Source organism: Paramisgurnus dabryanus, chromosome 13 (assembly GCF_030506205.2).
Source record: "Paramisgurnus dabryanus chromosome 13, PD_genome_1.1, whole genome shotgun sequence".
In the NCBI taxonomy this organism is placed as follows: Eukaryota; Metazoa; Chordata; class Actinopteri; order Cypriniformes; family Cobitidae; genus Paramisgurnus; species Paramisgurnus dabryanus.
Window position 1 is genome coordinate 21,913,407 of NC_133349.1, and position 19,406 is coordinate 21,932,812.

A 19,406-nucleotide genomic window follows, 5' to 3' on the forward strand; every position below is an offset into this window, starting at 1 on the left:
CGGTCACTACGACGTCACGTCGTGACCGACGAATTGGGAACTCGCTTAGAGAGACCAATCTGCTTCGAATACTACTAAAACGCCAATGAACTTGGCATTGAGATATTTGCATAATGCTGGCGCCGCCCCGCCAGGTGCGTATATAAGCAGCAGGTGCAAATAGGGAAATTAGCTTTTTATCGCTTCGAAAGCCGGCAGTATCTGCTACTGAGAAGCTACTCTCTGCTCTGGTGGGAAACGATTGCTGAAGTTGGTTGGACAAGCAGTACCACAGCGGACGCCGCAGTTTTCCACTACTCTGCATCTTTTTTGTTTTGAGTTATTAGTGAGTGCGTTGCTGATCCCTGTGCGCATCATCAACTGAGCATCTAAGAGTGAATTTCCCTAAAAGAGTGATACGGAGAGCTTTGTGCCTTGTTAAAGGCAGCCACTCTCTCGTATATCCGGAGATCAGCGTCCTTTTCAGGATGGCTTTTCGTCCGTGTGTTCTTGGATGCGGCAAGTACATGGGTCCAAAGGACGGTCACGAGCGCTGTCTTTCATGCTTGGGCATCGAGCATGCGGAGGCTGCGTTCGCTGGGGGTGCATGTTCTCATTGCGAGGAGATGTCCCTGCTGGATTTACGCAGGCGGTTGTCGTTTCTACGGGAACGGCGTCCGCGTCCGGTGAGTTCTGACCGCCGCCACGGAGCGGCCGCGAAGCTCTCTAAGCAGGGCCTGAAGTTAACTTTTTTGACCACCAGCCACTGTGGCAGGTGGATTTAGAAATCCACCTGCCACAGAGACTTTTTACCAGACAGTTTTTTTTTTGCCTGAATAGTGAATGATAACACTGTCTTTATTGTATGAAATAAATAAATATATAAATGTGCCCTATTGAGTGCCCTAAAACCCGCACACGCATACAGAGACGGAGGGGGCACAATCTGCACACATAAACGTTGCACATACGTTGTTTTTCATTACTCTATTCGCAAAATGTATGTTAATGTACTACAGTATAAGGCATAGTAGCGCAACTCTCTCTAAAGTTTACACATCAATAGTTCTGATCCGTCACAGCAGCACTACACATCGGTGCAACTGTGATTGTACTGTAGCCTATGTCAGCATTACATTCTCATCCCATCTCACCAACAGTTTAATACTTACTCGCACATCCAAACGTAGTCAGAGAAGTGCCTCATCTTCTTTCCAATCGCATGAACGTTGCGAAACAGCAGTCGCATCCTCTCAATGAATCACTCAATTTGCCTCGGTGATATGCGCAGGTTGATAAGAAATGAGCGGGTGCCGGTTACGAGTCATTCAAAAATATTTTAATGATATTCGGGCCGCGGTCAGTCGGTCGAGTTTAAAAACTATTTTGAACAATTGTGGGCGCGTTAGTTGAAAATGTCGGTCGGGAGTGGGTTGTTTATACAATGACCCGCGCATCACTGATTCGCATTGGCTACCCGCCAATGTGGCTGGTAGATTGACAGTGTTACCCGCCAATTGCAAAATCCACCCGCATTTGGCGCGTGGTCGGGTGTTAATTTCATGCCCTGTCTCTAAGGACGATCTGCGTCTAACTGTGCTGAGCCGGTCGGGGGATTCGTCCTCCGGCTCTCAGCCTTCCCGTCCTCAGCCGGTAGAGGTGCCTATGGAGACTGCAGCCTCGTGTTCTACGAGCGCTGTAGAATCCGTTGCGCCTCCCTCTGGACCCGCTTCGACCGCAACACCCGAGGGTGGAGCCCCTCTTTCCGAAGCTGACTCCGACGTTCTTCCTCCCTCTGGTCGGGTCGTGACGCCGGAGTTTGACCCGGAGATGGTGGCTGTGCTCTCTCGAGCGGCGGAGACCGTAGGGTTGGAGTGGGTTAACCCCCCTCAGCCCGAACCGTCCCGCCTGGATGATTGGTTCTTCGGAGCTGCCCGGGCTTCACAGCCCTCTCCACCAGTACCTTTCTTCCCCGAGGTGCACGAGGAGCTGTCACGGACTTGGAAGTCGCCGTATTCTACCCGGTTACGGCCGATTCAGCCCTCCCCCCTCACCTCCCTCACCAACGGAGCCGCTAAGGGTTATACGGGGATCCCCCCTGTGGAGCGGGGCGTCGCGATGCAGCTGTGTCCGACCACCGCTGCCTCCTGGAAGGACCGCCCAACCCTTCCCTCTCGGGCTTGTAGACAGTCGTCCGGTTTAACGGGCGCTGCCCATCAGGCTTGTGGAGAGGCGGCTTCGGCTCTGCATGCAATGGCTTTGCTGCAGGTCCATCAAGCGAAGGCCTTACGAGATCTGCATGAGGGAGGACACGACTCACCCGTCTTCTCGGAGCTGCGGGCTGCCACTGATTTGGCTCACCGCGCTACGAAGGTGACGGCGCAGGCGATTGGTCGTGCGATGTCTACACTCGTGGTCCAAGAACGCCACCTATGGTTGTGTCTGGCTGACATGACGGAAGCGGACAAGAACAAGTTCCTGGACGCTCCAGTGTCACAGACTGGCCTATTCGGCGAGTCGGTGGAGTCTTTTGCGCAGCAATTCACCGCCGCTCAGAAGCAGACTGAAGCGATCTCCAAGATCATGCCCCGGCGCAAGAGGCCTGCCTCTCGTCCACCAGCACCGGCTGCCCAGTCTGCTCCTCGCCGAGGGCGCCCTGCGGCGGCTGCCTCCGCCCCCCCCCCCCCTAGGAAATCATCCAGACAACGGAGGGGGAACAGCCGTCGACAGCCCGCCCCGCCCGCTCAACCCGCTTCCCGTGGTCGCAGACGGGGATCTAAGCGGCCCTGAGACGGGCGACCTGGATTCGGATGGGATCACTCTTCGGGAGACGGTGAACGCACCGCTCCTTCCCCCGGAGGAGGGCCGGGTGGAAAATCTTTGGTTTCGTTTTGTTTCTGTTCCGCCGGCTTCTCAGCCGGCACCCACAAAACCACAAAAAGAGTGCATTCTATTCCTTCTCCAGGTCTCCAGAGGATCGAGAGAGATGTGAGCGGGCATTCATCTGCTCATCCTCCCTCTCCTCCATCGCCAGCGGGGGTTCTGAGGAGTCCGAGCTCTCCACTGCGGAGACCGGACCACCAGCTCCCTCAGCGGTCTCAGGTCAGTGTCACAACACGCACACACACTGTAGCTGCGTGCGCTCTTACGGCGCGCGCACCGGCAGTCTCACCTGTTCCGCTCGTCTGCCCCACCGCGAGCTCTCCGGTTGTGCCGTTAATTCCCCTCGCACGGTCTCTGGAAGCTTGGCTTCAGCTTACCAGCCCGTCCCGATGGGTATTACGCACGATCCGCCTCGGTTACGAAATTCAATTCAACCGGCACACACCCAAATTCTCGGGCATTCGTTTCACTACAGTGAAAGCGTCCGATGCACATGTACTGCGTGCAGAACTCGATGTCCTCCTGGCGAAGGACGCGATCGAACCGGTCCCTCCAACCGAGATGAGCTCAGGGTTTTACAGCCCGTATTTCATAGTTCCAAAGAAGGGCGGTGGGTTACGGCCGATCTTGGATTTGCGCGTTCTGAACCGATCTCTCCAAAGACGATCCTTCAGAATGATAACGCCGAAACTGATATTTCAGTCAATACGGCCCCAGGATTGGTTTGCAGCAATAGATCTGAAAGACGCGTACTTTCATGTGTCCATTCTCCCTCGCCACAGACCGTTTCTGCGCTTTGCGTTCGAGGGGCGGGCATACCAATACAAAGTACTACCGTTCGGGCTGTCTCTCTCTCCCCGTGTATTCACGAAAGTAGTGGAAGCGGCGTTAAAGCCCCTGAGAGAGAGCGGTGTTCGCATTTTGGCTTACCTCGACGATTGGCTTATAATAGCGCATTCTCGGCGGACGCTTTGCGAGCACAGAGACTTAACGCTTCGGCATCTCGCCCGTCTGGGTCTTCGGGTCAACTGGGAAAAGAGCAAACTTTGTCCCACGCAGAGGATCTCTTTTCTCGGGATGGAACTGGACTCGATCGATTTATCGGCACGTTTAACAGAAGCGCGCGTCCAATCAATTCTGACTTGCCTTGGTTCTTTCCGAGGGAAGAACGCGGTCCCTCTGAAACAATTTCAGAAGCTCCTGGGAAATATGGCAGCAGCCGCGGCCGTGACACCGCTCGGGCTGCTCCATATGAGACCGCTTCAGCGTTGGCTTCACGATCGAGTCCCGAGGAGAGCGTGGCGCGCCGGCATTCACCGTGTAACCATTACACCTGCGTGTCGTCTAACATTCACTCCGTGGTTAGACCCTGCGTTTCTGAGAGCAGGGGTTTCCATGAGACAGATTTATTGGCATGCTGTTGTACACACAGATGCATCCAACACGGGGTGGGGAGCCACGTACAACGGGCTTGCAGCTTCGGGGGTGTGGACAGCACCCCAGCTGCACTGGCATATCAATTGCCGCGAGTTGTGGGCTGTATATCTGGGACTCGTACGCTTTGCTACGGAGCTGCGAGGGAAGGATGTACTAGTACGCACCGACAACACTGCGACCGTTGCGTATATCAACTGTCAAGGCGGTTTGCGCTCTCGTCACATGTCGCATCTCGCCCGTCATCTCCTCCTTTGGAGTCAGAAGCATCTGAGGTCCCTTCGTGCCATTCACATTCCGGGTTCACTCAATACAGCGGCAGACGCGCTTTCCCGAGCTGCGCGCCCCGGAGAATGGCGACTCCACCCCCAGACGGTACAGCTAATTTGGAGGAAGTTCGGTCGTGCGCAGATAGATCTATTTGCGTCCCCGGACGATACCCACTGTCGCCTGTTTTATTCACTAACCGAGGGCAGCCTCGGCGTGGATGCGCTGACACACAGCTGGCCGCGGGGGATGCGCAAATACGCGTTTCCACCAGTGAGTTTAATCGCACAGACGCTGTGCAAAGTCAGGCAGGACGAGGAGAGCCTTCTACTGGTCGCTCCTTACTGGACGACCAGGAATTGGTTTCCAGAACTAATGCTCCTCGCGACAGCCCCTCCCTGGCGGATTCCCCTGAGGAAGGACCTTCTTTCTCAAGGAGGGGGCACATTATGGCACCCGCGCCCCGACCTGTGGGATCTCCACGTATGGTCGTTGAGCGCGCACAAGGTTTAGGTGATTTATCGCAAGCGATATCTAACACCATCGCCGCGGCTCGAGCTCCGTCCACAAGCGGGCTTACGCGCTTAAATGGAACCTTTTCGTCGATTGGTGCTCTTCGCAACGCGAGGACCCCCGAGAATGCCCCATTAATATTGTGCTTTCATACCTTCAACGCCGGTTAGATGGTAGGCTGTCACCCTCCACCATTAAAGTTGATATCGCTGCTATTTCTGCTCATCACTCACTTATTAATGGCAGATCAGTCGGCCAGCACGACTTAGTTATTAGGTTTTTAAGAGGCGCTAAACCCCTCGCGCCCTCCCTCTATTCCTCCTTGGGACCTGTCCATGGTGCTGAAAGCCCTGCGGGAGAACCCATTCGAGCCTTTGCAGTCTGCGAGTCTGAAGTTTTTATCAATGAAAACTCTGACCCTACTCGCATTGGCCTCTGTTAAGAGGGTAGGTGACCTTCATGCATTCTCTATCGACGATTCGTGCCTTCAGTTTGGCCCTGCTGTCTCGAGTGTTACATTGAGACCCAGACCAGGCTACGTGCCCAAAGTTCCCACTACTCCCTTCAGAGATCAAGTGGTGAGCTTGCAAGCTTTGCCCGCGGAGGCGGCAGACCCGACCATGGCTTTATTATGCCCCGTACGAGCGCTACGCATCTACGTGGATCGCACACAAAGCCTTAGGACCTCAGATCAGCTCTTTGTTTGTTACGGTGGTCAGCAGAGAGGGAAAGCTGTCACTAAGCAGAGGATGTCTCATTGGATAGTCGATACTATCGCCCTTGCTTATAATCTGCAGGGCATTCCTTGTCCATTTAATCTGAGAGCGCACTCCACACGGAGTGTTGCCTCATCTTGGGCACTCGCTCGTGGTTCCTCGCTAACAGACATCTGCAGAGCTGCTGGTTGGGCGACACCTAATACGTTCACTAGATTTTACAGTGTTCGTGTCGAGCCTGTCTCCTCTCGTGTTCTTTCCTCGTTAGGGGAAGCACAGAGAACAGGCTCGCAGGTCGGCTTGCAGCCTCCGACTGACGCTACACAATAACTGTCAGTATGGAAGGCCTTCAGGACAAAAATGCGTAGTACTCTGTTTTGTCTCCTCCGCTGCCTTGGCAGCCTGATGTTGCGGAGCATCCGCTGCCAGCCTCTCACTAGCTGCATCCTCGCGAACCTATGTGTTTGGCTCGGGCATCCACATTGCGTCCCATCGGGTTCCTTTGTGAGTATTTTTCCGTGGGGTTAATCCTACTAGCCCACGTTTCCCTCAGCAGAGCACTGCTTTGCTTACACAGCCACGGCTGTCATTTATATCTCAACTACGGTTGACTTTCGCCCACCAATAGCCCTTAACAGGGCGGTGGCTTCCGCAGCGTCCCTATACCACTCAGATAGGGCGCTTCCCAGTCGCTGGCACTACTGTGGGGTTAAAGGAACATCTAGTGCCCGGCCTTCTGCCTTAAAACCTAATTCTCCTTATCCTTAAGTGGAACCGGAGGGCTTTACGCAGACACTGGAAGAGGTCAGCCCTTAGTGGCGTTTTGGTAGGGATTCCCAATTCGTCGGTCACGACGTGACGTCGTAGTGACCGACTGAAAGGGAACGTCTCGGTTACGTATGTAACCCTCGTTCCCTGAAGGAGGGAACGGAGACGTCACGTCCCGTCGCCACAGGGCTGCTCCCTGCTGTTTATCGGCCGGTCACACTTTCCGGCTTTCTCAGCGAAATGAAGCTAATTTCCCTATTTGCACCTGCTGCTTATATACGCACCTGGCGGGGCGGCGCCAGCATTATGCAAATATCTCAATGCCAAGTTCATTGGCGTTTTAGTAGTATTCGAAGCAGATTGGTCTCTCTAAGCGAGTTCCCAATTCGTCGGTCACGACGTGACGTCTCCGTTCCCTCCTTCAGGGAACGAGGGTTACATACGTAACCGAGACGATAGCTTACTTATCAAAATGAACTTGTTTTATAATGACATTTTATAAGTTTTCTATAAGAAATACAAGTATATAAAATATATTTATTTATGTGGTTAAAGCATTACTGTAAATAAGATCACCAGATTTACTATAGGTTTGCTGTAACATATAGATTTATACAGGGTCTACTGTACACTGTAAAAAATATAGATATATACTGTAAAATGTAAAAAATTCTGCCTTTAATTTTTTTGTTTAATCAACTCAGATTTACAAGTAATTTCAATCTACTATTATTTATCTGGACTACAGATAAGTTGCTACAACTTATAAAATAAAGTTGACATATTTCAACTATTTTAGTTATCTGAGTTGATTTAACAAAAAAATGTGTGTGTTTCACAGTGGCTTGTCTTTTTTCTACCTTACAGTGTTTCTGGGGGTCAACAATCTCAACACATACAAGGTCCACAGTACCAGCATGTGTGCCCAGTGGCAACCACAACGTCACGCCTCTCTCTACAGAGTTACCATTGAATCAGTTCTCAGTGAGTAATACATACACACATCACAAACATGGGTAATGCATTCTTAATAGTGCTGGGAAAAGATTAATCGTGATTAATCACATACACATACAAAATAAAAGTGTATTTTTGCATAATATATGTGTGTATGCTGTGTGTAATTATTATCTATATTTAAACACACCCACACACATATATACATTTCAGAAAATGTATATATATATATATATATATATATATATATATATATATATATATATATATATATATATATATATATATATATATATATAAAGTTACGTGTTGACCACGGACACCGCTTGTTTATGTTGTTACTGCTGAAACCGATATAGACGGTTTCAGCAGTAACAACATAAACAAGCGGTGTCCGTGGTCAACACATAACTTCCGGTAAACTCCGCTAAGAATAAATACAACAAAGTACTTTAAACGTAGTTTATTTATATAACAAGCTAAATAACAACAACACGTAGGTTACCTAGGAAACCAAAACATTTGTTATTTTCGACAAGGTATTTGTTTAAGAGTTCAGTTTAGAAAATTGTCAGACCATTAAAAAACTGAAACCGGAACTAAAGGTTGGACCAGACGCGTATTGCATTTATATACCGCACGTCCGTCCGATGAAACGGTCTATATATAAATATAGAATATATAAAAATATAATGAAATATATATACACATGTAAATGTTTCTTAAATACATACATGCATGTGTGTGTATTTATATATACATAATAATTACACACAGCACACACTTGTATATTATGCTAAAAATCACTTTTATTTTGTTTGTGATTAATTACGATTAATCTGTTCCCAGAACTAAAATTCTTAAACAAAACCACTCTTTTCTAGGGGTGTCACGATTCTCCAAATGCTCGATTCGATTACATATTCAATTATAAGGTCATGATTCGATTCTTAATTTGTACTTCTTTTTTTTCAAAGCACAAAAATGCAATGGCATTTTTAGAATAGACTTTTATGAAATAAAATATCTGATCTTGAACCCGTAGATGCCCTGCCATGTTAATCGTGCTGCCAGTGGAAAAATATGCTACCTGCACATTCCTAATAAAACAAAACTTCCTGTCAGATCAACATTCCTGTCAGTATATTGCACCTTAAAAACACGCTTTTATTACCGTCAGATGAGATTGTGAGACTATAACCCAATAAGTAATGATTAAATGCTGTTTTCATAACTGTTTTCAACTAAAATAAGTTGTTGGGAAGCTTAAACAGACCTCAGTTTAGAGAAACGACCGGTCCTGGCACAGACACCGTTTTGCCGTGCACACGTGCATGCTCTATTCTGATTGAGTTCAGCTAAAGCCGGGAGGCGCTTGTTATTGTTTCCCATGTAAAGAGCAGCTCACGTGGTTTCTCCTGCATCTGCCATGCTATCTTTTGACTGGCTGTAGCTAGCTAAGTTAAAGGAGATTGACTCGCAGCACTCAACACATGTTTTTTTTTCGCTTGGCAAGCCAACCGGATGTGAAATAGGGGCGTGGCAGCATCAACGATTCCATTTTTTAATTCGAAGTTCGAGGTTGTGACTTAATTTCGATCGATTTCGATTTAAAATCGAGACCGTGACACCCTTACTCTTTTCAAGTATTGACATGTTCAATTTCAGCTTTGTTTCTATAAGTGAATGAGATATTATGGCACATTTCAGCACATAAGTAATTCAAAGCCTCTGCACATCACAGGACTTCTCTTTTATTGTATGCATGCTGCTCTGCTGGCTTGCAACATGGTTTCAATTCAAATTTATTAAAATAGCCGAAGTCAAAAGCCTGTTTCTCGTTATTGCTTTTCTTATTCCTTTGTGATACCCCACCGCCTCTGCTTATCTTGCAATCCTGCAAACGTTCTGTCCCATTTCCAGTGTATCACTGCTCAGATAGTCACCAGCTCAGTTGTGCTATTAAAAGCGGATCCTGGAGAAAAAAAGGATTTGACTGGCAAACATAGCAACGGGGTTCTTGTGGAGACACACACAGAACTGCTCACCAAAGATATAAGGATCCATAATTGGGACCCTTTTGACTTGAAGTTTAGTAATGATGACTAATAAATCTGCTACCACACCATTAAAATTAATTACATTTATGATCTTCAAATTCTGGCAGAAATGTGCTGCTATATCACTGTTGGTTACCATGCTAACTAAATATAGTATAATAAAAACACTTGGTGTAACGGTACTGACAGCAGTATGGTACACAAGTAGCAAATCCAAATTTTCTTTTTTTGGGTTTTTTATAAGAATTTGCAACTCTAATGAGCAAAAAGTAAATAAAGGGACACATTTAAAACGTTTATAATATCTGACCCTGGACCACAAAATGGTCATGATCAAGAGTAAAAATTTTTTTTATTAAGATTTATACATCATCTGAAAGCTAAATAAATAAGCCTTTCCATGATGTATGCTTTGTTATGATAGGACAATATTTGCCCGAGATACAATTATTTGAAAATCTGGAATCTGAGGATGCAAAAAATCGAAATATTGAGGGAAATTGCCTTTAATGTTGTCCAAATGAAGTCCTAAGCATAAATGACATTTTTACAAATTTACAAAAATAAATGTCCAAAATATTTTAATGGAACATGATCTTTACTTAATATCCTATGATTTTTGGCATTAAAAGAAATCAATAATTTTGACCCATGCAATACAATATATATATATATATATATATATATATATATATATATATATATATATATATATATTTTTGCTATTACTATACCTGTGCTATTTATGACTAGTTTTGTGATTCAGGGTCACATATGTTACTTAAAACTAGATTTATGTATTTCTTTATTTGAAAGAAGCATTTTTCTTTTTAATGTATGACTGCAAAGTAAAAATTACCCATAAACACCACTGTATAACTCGGTAGCCAGCTGTGCCTAAAGTATACAAATATATTATAACTACTACTTTAAAAACTTTATTATTATTGCTTATATTCCCAACTGGACATTATAAGATCAAATACAGTTACTTACAAACGTTGATAACTTTTATTATACTGTATTTTTACTGTCAAACGCATGCATTTCAGTGCTAAGATCTCATGGCGAATTGGTTCATTCCTCTGTGCAAATGTGGGGAGGGGAGAATGTGTCCCGCTTGTGTCAGGGATGTGACTGGACTAAGAAGTGCAGTTTGTTGAAACAAATGCTTAAAGTACGATCCTGCTGTTTATTGAGCTGGGCTGAAGCGATCGCTAGCCGCTATTCCGCAGAGATGGATTTGTAATAGGCAAATGTCATATCCCATTGTTTGATGGGCTCGGCAAAATCAAAACACGTGTGAGCGAGGGAATATTGTTGATCTTATTATCAGGTTTCACATTTTCACAGCCCACATTATTATTGGAAAATAGAAAGATAAACCACCTTAATAAATCCTAATTTTTGTACATAAAATACTTTAGAGACCTTTTTATAATATCATAGTCCAGAAAGAGGTGCTTTGGGAAACATCTTATTAAAATGAAGAAAAAGAAAACATTTTCCCCTTTAATCTAGTAGTAACTGTATAAGACTGCTTGTGTGAATAGCCTTCCCAGCCATTCATCGTCCCCGTGGACACAGCTGCTTAATGGCAGACAAATTAAGATGTATGAACCAAGCCAAGCTGCTGGATATTACCGTCTGCCATCACAAACACAACAAAGAGATCGATGAGGTAGTAGAAAAAGAGAAAACGAAAGTCGGCGTCAGACAGAACGCATTTGCTTAAAAAGAACTGAAGATCAAAAATTATTGGTTTGGTTCACTTGAGTCTTGTCTTTTTACTCTTAAGCCTGAGACGATTATTACGGTGTGCACATTTCCCTGCAGTTTTCAGCTTCTGATTAAAGCGATTAAAGCATTGAACCCATGGCTGAATACAAGGCTATCCATTCTGTGCTCACACACTGGCCATTTTCTCATCAGGTCTGGAATAATCCCAGCTATAAAGGTGATACACAGCCATTCTGTTGTCTCTTACTCTGGGTTATTTCTACATTTCCAAAGACATGATGTAAATGAAAGGAACTGTACGTAAATCGAGACTTAGTGATTACCAAAAAAATAGCTGTTAGAGCAGCAGCACATGTGTTAAAAATAACAACACTTCAGTGCTGCTATGGCGCTACCGTGTTTGCGATTTTCAAACACCAGGCTTTGTTTGTAGCTTGAAGGCTGTAATTGTACTGTCTGAGTAATTAGCCAAATTGTTTGCTGGAGAAAGCAGTTTCATTTATTCGTATGGCAGAGGCTTTTATTATTATTTCAAAGTGATTTGACATGTGCATTCCATTTTATTAGTGTTTGTGTTGCTTTGTTTTGGCATATTGTATTTATTATCATGTTTTAACTTAATTCTTTTCTATTTGTAGACAATGAAAAAGAGGAAGTGAGGCTTGGCGGTGGAACGTCCAGACATTGTTTTTTCAACCTTTACCCAAACACCCCTTACAAAATCAGCGTCTCCACCCTTTTACAGGACATGGAGGGACCTGCCGTCACAACCACAGCAACCACTTGTAAATACTGTTCAAGCTCACGACTACATGTTTCAGGCCACTATAGACAATACTGATTTATCTGAAAAATATGTAGAGTTGGTTTTAGTGGGAGTGATTGTTAAAGCAATGACATGTCGAAAAATGCATCAGGGCAGAATCAAGTCTAGTTGACATATTATGATGACTAAAGTTTATTGGGGAGTTAAGATAGGAGCGATATTTGTAATTCCCATTTTTTTATGTTCATTATAAACAATTTATTCGTGTGGGTCATTTTTTTTTTTTTTATTCATGTGCCCTTATAACTTTAATTGACCTCCTAAGACCCGAGCTGTGGTTTGTCTTTTGTTTCAGATTTCTTCCAGCTATTTTGGGGTTAGGAAGAACCAATAAATATAATAACCAAATATTTTTTCTAAACATGAAGCAGTGTATTTGTCCATGTTCCAGTTACACAGAATTAAGTATTATGGTGCAAACATAAAAAAATGTGATGTCCATATGTGAACATACAGGTCTTAGGAGGTTAAAATCTGAAAATGTAAACGTTTACAATAAAATTCAGAGGAGCTACTGGTCTTTATAGTTGGTTTCCATTAAAACCACAATTCGAAATCTGCAAATTCTGTATGATAAACACTGTATTTATACAATATGTTTTGTTTTGTTGTTTCTGTAGCTCCAGTACCCACCCAACCACCGACCGCAGCCCCCACCACAATCCCTCCTCCCACCATCCCACCAGCTAAAGAAGGTAAATCATCAATTTGGTGGACAGTTCATTCTCTCCTCATCTTTCTTAATGGCGCTCTCAGTCATGTTTATTAATGTATCAAGTTTGTTTTAAATGCTTCCCTACAGTAAGTCCTTCCAATAAGCATAGTGCAGCTACAGTATAACAAATATGTGATGTTTGAGAATTGTTTAGATCTCTTCTGCATTTTTTATAGGGGAAAACCAAAAATCCCCATTTCATTTTACTGCTGTCTAGATGAAGGCGTCGAGAACATAGAGATTTTTCGACCATATTAGAGTGCATTAAACTGGCCTGACAGTGGTTGTTTTTCTGCTTTTTGGGCCGTGTCCCTGTGTGTTATGTGACCTTTTACTAAAGTACATCTCTACTGACAGCTAACCTTTCTTTGTTCTCTGAGTCGCTCCCTACTTAATAAATAAGTCTCCCAAACACCACAGCACATGGGACTTATTCAAACCTCTTAAAAATGATTTTTAGATCATTCACTTCTCACTTTGACCCATGAATGTTTATTGCATCTCATAAACCATCACCCTGATAAACTCTTGGCATGAACAGCCCAGTCTCACAAAAATTACGTACCTATAGTCATGTAATTTTTTGATAATTTTTTTTATACTGTCACGAATTTCCGCGTTTTTTTATGATCGTATCAAAAATGAATGTGTCATTGTCAACTGTTTTGTCCTATTTTCTTACCATTGTCCCTTCAGTTTAGGGCTAGATTTACATAAAATGACATCCTTACCCAACTCTAATCTTAAAGGTGCAGTGTGTAACTTTTAGAAAGATCTCTTGGCAGAAATGCAACATAATATACAAAACTATATTATCAGTGGTGTATAAAGACCTTTCATAATGAACCGTTATGTTTTTATTTCCTTAGAATTTGTTGTTTTTATCTACATACACTGCAGGTCCCCTTAAATGGAAGTCGCCATTTTGTCCCGCCATGTTTCTACAACAGCCCTTAACCGACAAACTTTTTTTTACTAAGTTGTCTCCGACGATGACATGTTTGTCCTGTGGTGGCTACCGTAGCTTCTCTATGTGTTTCGGTGAATGGTGGACTGAGCGTCGATTGCAATTCGCGACTTCACCACTAGATGCCGCTAAAATTTACCCACTTCACCTTTAACGCCAGGCAACAATGGTTTAAAAATCAAAAAATAGAAAAAAAATCCTAAAACAAATAGTATAAACCAATACTTAAAGGGGCATTATGTAGCTTATTAATTAAAAAAATCTTTAAAATAGAGTTTTAATTTGTATATTTATGAGCCAACTATAATGTAATAGAAAGAATGACACCTTGACTGTCCTCCACGGTTGTCTTTATCAGCCTGTAGGCTCTATTGTGGGTGGAGGAGTCGGGTCCGAATTGGCGCGAAAATTCAAAATGTGACGTCATGCGCTTGCTCGTCTACTTGGGCGTTCTATATAGACGCGTAACGCAGCCATTAGTAAACAGCGGCAATCGCTAGCATGTTTCAAATAGACTCTGCAAACGAAAAGAAGCGACCAACCACCAGCACAATCCAGACACCCACGGAAACTCCTCGTAAGTTAAAAAAATAAATCCTTATCTAGTGCGGCCAAAATAGAGCGTGACCGGCGTCGGGGCAAAGACAAAAGTCAACATCAGATTGGCATTTGATTCTTGGAGGGAGCTCTGGTCAGCGCTGGGTATGAAAACAGACCCCGAGCTGGCTTTCTTTTTACTGCAAAGGTGACACATAGTTACAGGCCATTTGTAATATACTATTTTATTGTTTTTGTGGTGTAATGCTAACGATAGCATGCTAGCCAAATATGGATGGTAGGTAACTTAGCCAGCCACAGGACCGTTTCAAAAGTTACTGTCTTATATCAATTATCTTTATTCAGAGCACGAGTGCATTAAGATTGTGAGAGTGTTTTACAGTGTAGTGTTACAAAACTTTTAGAAGTAGACTTCAGTTAAAAATATAAAGTAGTACTGCAACATTTTACTAAAATATGGTCTGTCAAACAATAACCTTACAGTACTGTAACTTTTACATCTTTTTACATCTGTAAACATGCTGGTGAATCTCAATGAGCTGTCTGTGGTTGCTACGGCAACCCTGGTTGTTGTTGTCATGCTTGTACATGTGTGCGCATTGAGAACGAGCATGAGACTGGCTGCAGTTTCTTTAACGGCCACTGGTGTCCGTAACGGTTAGAAACCTACGCAATGCTCCTTTAAAGTGACATCCTAACACAAACACCAAATCTAACTTTAAACAGAAGAGACAGTGGTTTGACAATAGGAAAAAGCAGTTGAGTAACCAATACATGACAATGAAACATAAACAAAAATGTGTGATACGATCACGAAAAAACGCGAGTCTTCTCAAAACATACACAACAATTTGCTGTTTCTTATTCGCTTGTGGGTTAAACTGGCCAAGCTGCTTCTTCATTGACGGTCGTGCTGGTACTGTGGTTACATGCGTGGATACTGCCTACCAGCGGTCTGCATGTGTGTTTGCACGAAGTATGAAAACCGACGTGTATCCTACGCCATCGCTGCTATGCCTTAGGATGTAGGCACAACTATAATGAGCCCTTTATTTGTAAAATTTAAATGGCTTTATTTGCAATTCTTTGCATTGTTAGCCTGTTTGCATTGTCAGTGAGGACAGACAATATGCTTAACACTAAATCCTGCTATATAACAGTCTGGCTTAAGCAAGGAAGAGGAAAGGTAGCAGGGAATTCATTAAATCCTTGTTTTAGTGATGATGGAAATCTTGTCAGTGAGAAAGGGAAGTGTTTGAAAGTATTAGACATTTGTTGTACTGCAGCGCTAAGACAGTAATGAGAATTCTTATTTTAGTTTGTGATTTTTCACTCACTTCATGTCTCTCTTTCTCTCTGCCTTTTTTCAAACCTTCACTTCTAGTTTGCAAAGAAGCCAGGGCAGACCTGGCCTTTCTTGTAGATGGCTCCTGGAGTATCGGAGATGACAACTTTCAGAAGATTATCCGCTTTCTATACAGCACAACCGGCGCGCTTGACGTGATTGGTCCCGAGGGAACACAGGTGTGATATGCATGAAATATTTATTAAATCCAGCCTACCTCAAACTTTTTTATCTGTTTATATCATATAATATATATTTTTTATCATTTTAACACTTTAGATGCACATTTCAGATGAACCTCTAAAAGTTCAGCTCAGGATCTCACAGTTTTTATGTTAGGTTGCCGTACTTTGTATATTCATGGGAGCCTTGAACCAACTTAAAGCTAGTTAAGTGACAGCTAGTCCTTCATTAGGCCCAGCCAATCAAATGCATCTCCACAGTCCGTACTTGAATGCTAAAGGCCGAAGTTTTAAAAATGTTTACGTGTTCAGTCCGCGCACTGTGCTCATTGCACAATTTTTGAAACCCTGTGTACATTGTACGCATAGCGAATAAACTATAAATAAACTATACTTTGCAAGCCAATGAGCTCGACCGTGCACAAACATTTGCGTAGACGTAAAAAACAGACCATACTCCGGGCTTAATGGCTCATGAAGGCAAAAAACACAACAAATCAGCCAAAAAATATGAGTCACTGCCTGTTAGTGAACAAGCAAGATTTATCGACCTTAAAGTTTTTTTTTTTAAATAAGTAAAGTACTCTGTCTGTGAAATGAGAAGGTTGGACTGGGTTGCACTACGGCTTATCAAAGTCCAAAACTTTAGTTGAAAGTATGCTGGTCTTACCTCCATAGATCAATGTATGAACAAACAGTTCTTATTATCAAGGACATTTTTATTTGAGAACAATGTAGTAAACATGATAAAAAGTGTCACGTACACACGACAAGCTGTCAAAAAGATCTGTGTTTACAAAGACAATAAAATGCTGAATTATTCGTGCCAGGCCAGTAGATGGCGATGTTACTTTATAAAGAAACCTACACATTCTTCTACAGAGCCATAAATACAACCAAGACAGCAAAAGCATCAAGCATTTTTGTTAAGATGTCCATAAGAAATGACCCTGCACTATTAAGCTACAAAATTTTGTTAACTTTGTTGGAGAAGCGTTAATGATCTCGTGTCTTGAGCAGCACAAACACAGTACTGTAGGCCGGCATTGTTGTTTTTCTTATACTATTGCATGCTTGAGAGTATAACCTTGAATTAATACTGTACATGGGCATGACGTCACTATATCACAGATTCACAGATGCGCAGTTTACACAAAGATTATAAGGCTTCATAATCAAAAACTTCCACTTTGAAACATGTCATCAAAAGTTTGCACTTTCAAGGCCCCAAAATGCTGCTGACATGTAAACAAACAGCCAATGCGCATAAAAATTCCCAGTTTATGGTTGAAATCCTTGTAGTGTAAACTGCCCCTAAGATTGTTCAAAGATAAATGCTAATCTTTGCCTCTAGAAGTCACACTGTATTCTACATTTAATTGTTATATTTATATGTAAAGTTGTATATTTTTATAAATAGATCTAGCCTACATAAAAATATGCTTGGAAGAAGTAATATAATAATAGTCATTTTATTAAATATGAGAGCGTCTTCCCCAAGACCCTCTATAATGGACAGCAAGGCAACTGTTTGCCACGTTAGCTAGATTATTTGGGCACTCTCGAAATGTAATTCATAAATTAGTTATTCGAAATCTCCAGCAGCCCACTTGCATCTCTTGAGACTTCACACGGAGTTAAAGTGTGAGTTACAGTGTCTGGTTTGTGTGAAAGGGAAATTTTACTTTAAAAATTGCCTCTGTTGTTTGTTGGACTGAGGCATCATGGGAAAGACTGTTCTGGGCATGATACCACAATGTCTAGCATTTAACCCAGTACCCTGAGAGAGCATTAGATAAAAATAGCTTTTGTCTAGACATCTCAGTCCAGGGCTCTAAACATTTTCATCAAGGCTCCATCAGCCGCATTAAGGATCATTGCGGTGGACTTAGAAGAAGGGTGTCAAAACAGGAGAAAGGGCATGTTTGAGGAAAATAAATGAAGGATCAGAGCCAAAATAAACAGTGGGACACGGCACAGATAAAATTTCTCATGTCTTTACACACTAGAAGAGAACAGATGGACAGAGAGTTTTGTGAGAACAGAACTTACATTTGCAGTGGGCCATGTCAGCGTGTTTGAATTGGCTCAACCCATCAACAGAGTACCAGCAAGCATACAAGCATGATGACTTTGATTTTTATTGTCTTTTTTAGAGTGTTATCTGGAGGTTCAAAGAAAAGTTTACATAAACATGACTTTTTTATCATTGTAACTCCATATTTTCCTACTTGAAACTCTGCATAACACATCTGATTTCTTTTCACAACAAAATAATAGGAATTAAATACGAAGAGCTCAAATGCAAAATGTGCTAAACGCCTCCTCGGTCAAAAATTAGATAATGAAATTGACGATATTGACCGAATGCTCTCAGCACATATTATATGTTAATCAAATACTTTCACTTCAAATTTGCCATTAAGAAATACAACTTTGTTTGCAGAATCCATTAACTCTTTCCCCACCAGCATTTTTTATGATTTTTACAAAAGTTAAATGCCTGTCAGAAAATGTTTGTTTTTTTAAATACACTGTAAAAAATTCTGTAAAAACAGTAAATTCTGGCAGCTGGGGTTCCCAAAAAATACTGTAAAATAACGTTTACAATAAATGACAGAAATTTTCCGTAATTCACAAATACAATCTTTTTTGTATAATTAAATATATCAGTTTATATAACATACAATATATCAAATGAAAGAACACACCATCTGCTTTCAAACAAAAAAGTTTCATCCTACCTTCATTTGTTCTCTTTTTATCACCTCTCAAATATGTGTAGGTTTCTTCAAAAAGATAACCTCAGTGAAAGGACTTTTCATAGAGATCAGATTCAGACTGAACCTCAAAACATACACAGAGTTCTTATGGTGCGTTTACACCAACCATGTTTCAAAATCGCGTCTACCACGCCTAGTTTGCCGCTTGAACATTTTGAATGCATTCGTGCGTGAAGAGCGAAGTAGACGCGCAGAAAAAACAAGCATTTGACGCGCGTCAGAGGCAAACTCCACTACTTGTGGGAGGGGCATGTCCTATGCTGTTGTCTGTTTGCAAAATGACTGATGTTGATTGTGCATTTATCGAGAGAGTTACCAGTTTGTATTTGGTAACCTCACTATAGGGGGAAAATAAACGGCGCGGGTTGATAAATGTCACGTGACTCAAAAGTGAAATGTGCATTACAACTTACCAGGATGCGCAATGTCCTCACTAACACTCTTCCAAGCGAGGTCCTTTTTATTTCTGTCTCTATAGAAATAAGAACTTGTGTTGTATAGCTCCGGGTGACTGCTCACGGACAATATCAAGCATTCCTTCATGTTGAATGAGTGACTCCGGGCGGGGCTGCCACCACAGCAGCAAGCTGGCTCCTGATTGGTTAACGCGGCGCGAAATTCCACCAAAGTTCAAATTTTTCCACTCGGGCATCAGCCGGGAATTCACGCCAAACTCAAAAAGAACAAAAAGCACCATTTGAGCGTACTGTGCC

General features: G+C 42.9%; 1 protein-coding gene across 3 annotated transcripts in view; it reads left to right on the forward strand.

The window, feature by feature from the left end:
- Nucleotides 1–19,406, forward strand: part of col14a1a (collagen, type XIV, alpha 1a) — a 143,583-nt gene that overhangs the window by 73,176 nt on the left and 51,001 nt on the right. For all 3 annotated transcript variants that reach the window (XM_073811637.1, XM_065261271.2, XM_065261272.2), the window contains exons 23-26: nucleotides 7,428–7,544; nucleotides 11,956–12,102; nucleotides 12,764–12,838; nucleotides 15,768–15,907. In XM_073811637.1, the coding sequence (XP_073667738.1) occupies nucleotides 7,428–7,544; nucleotides 11,956–12,102; nucleotides 12,764–12,838; nucleotides 15,768–15,907 (479 nt within the window). The remainder of the gene's footprint in view (nucleotides 1–7,427; nucleotides 7,545–11,955; nucleotides 12,103–12,763; nucleotides 12,839–15,767; nucleotides 15,908–19,406) is intronic.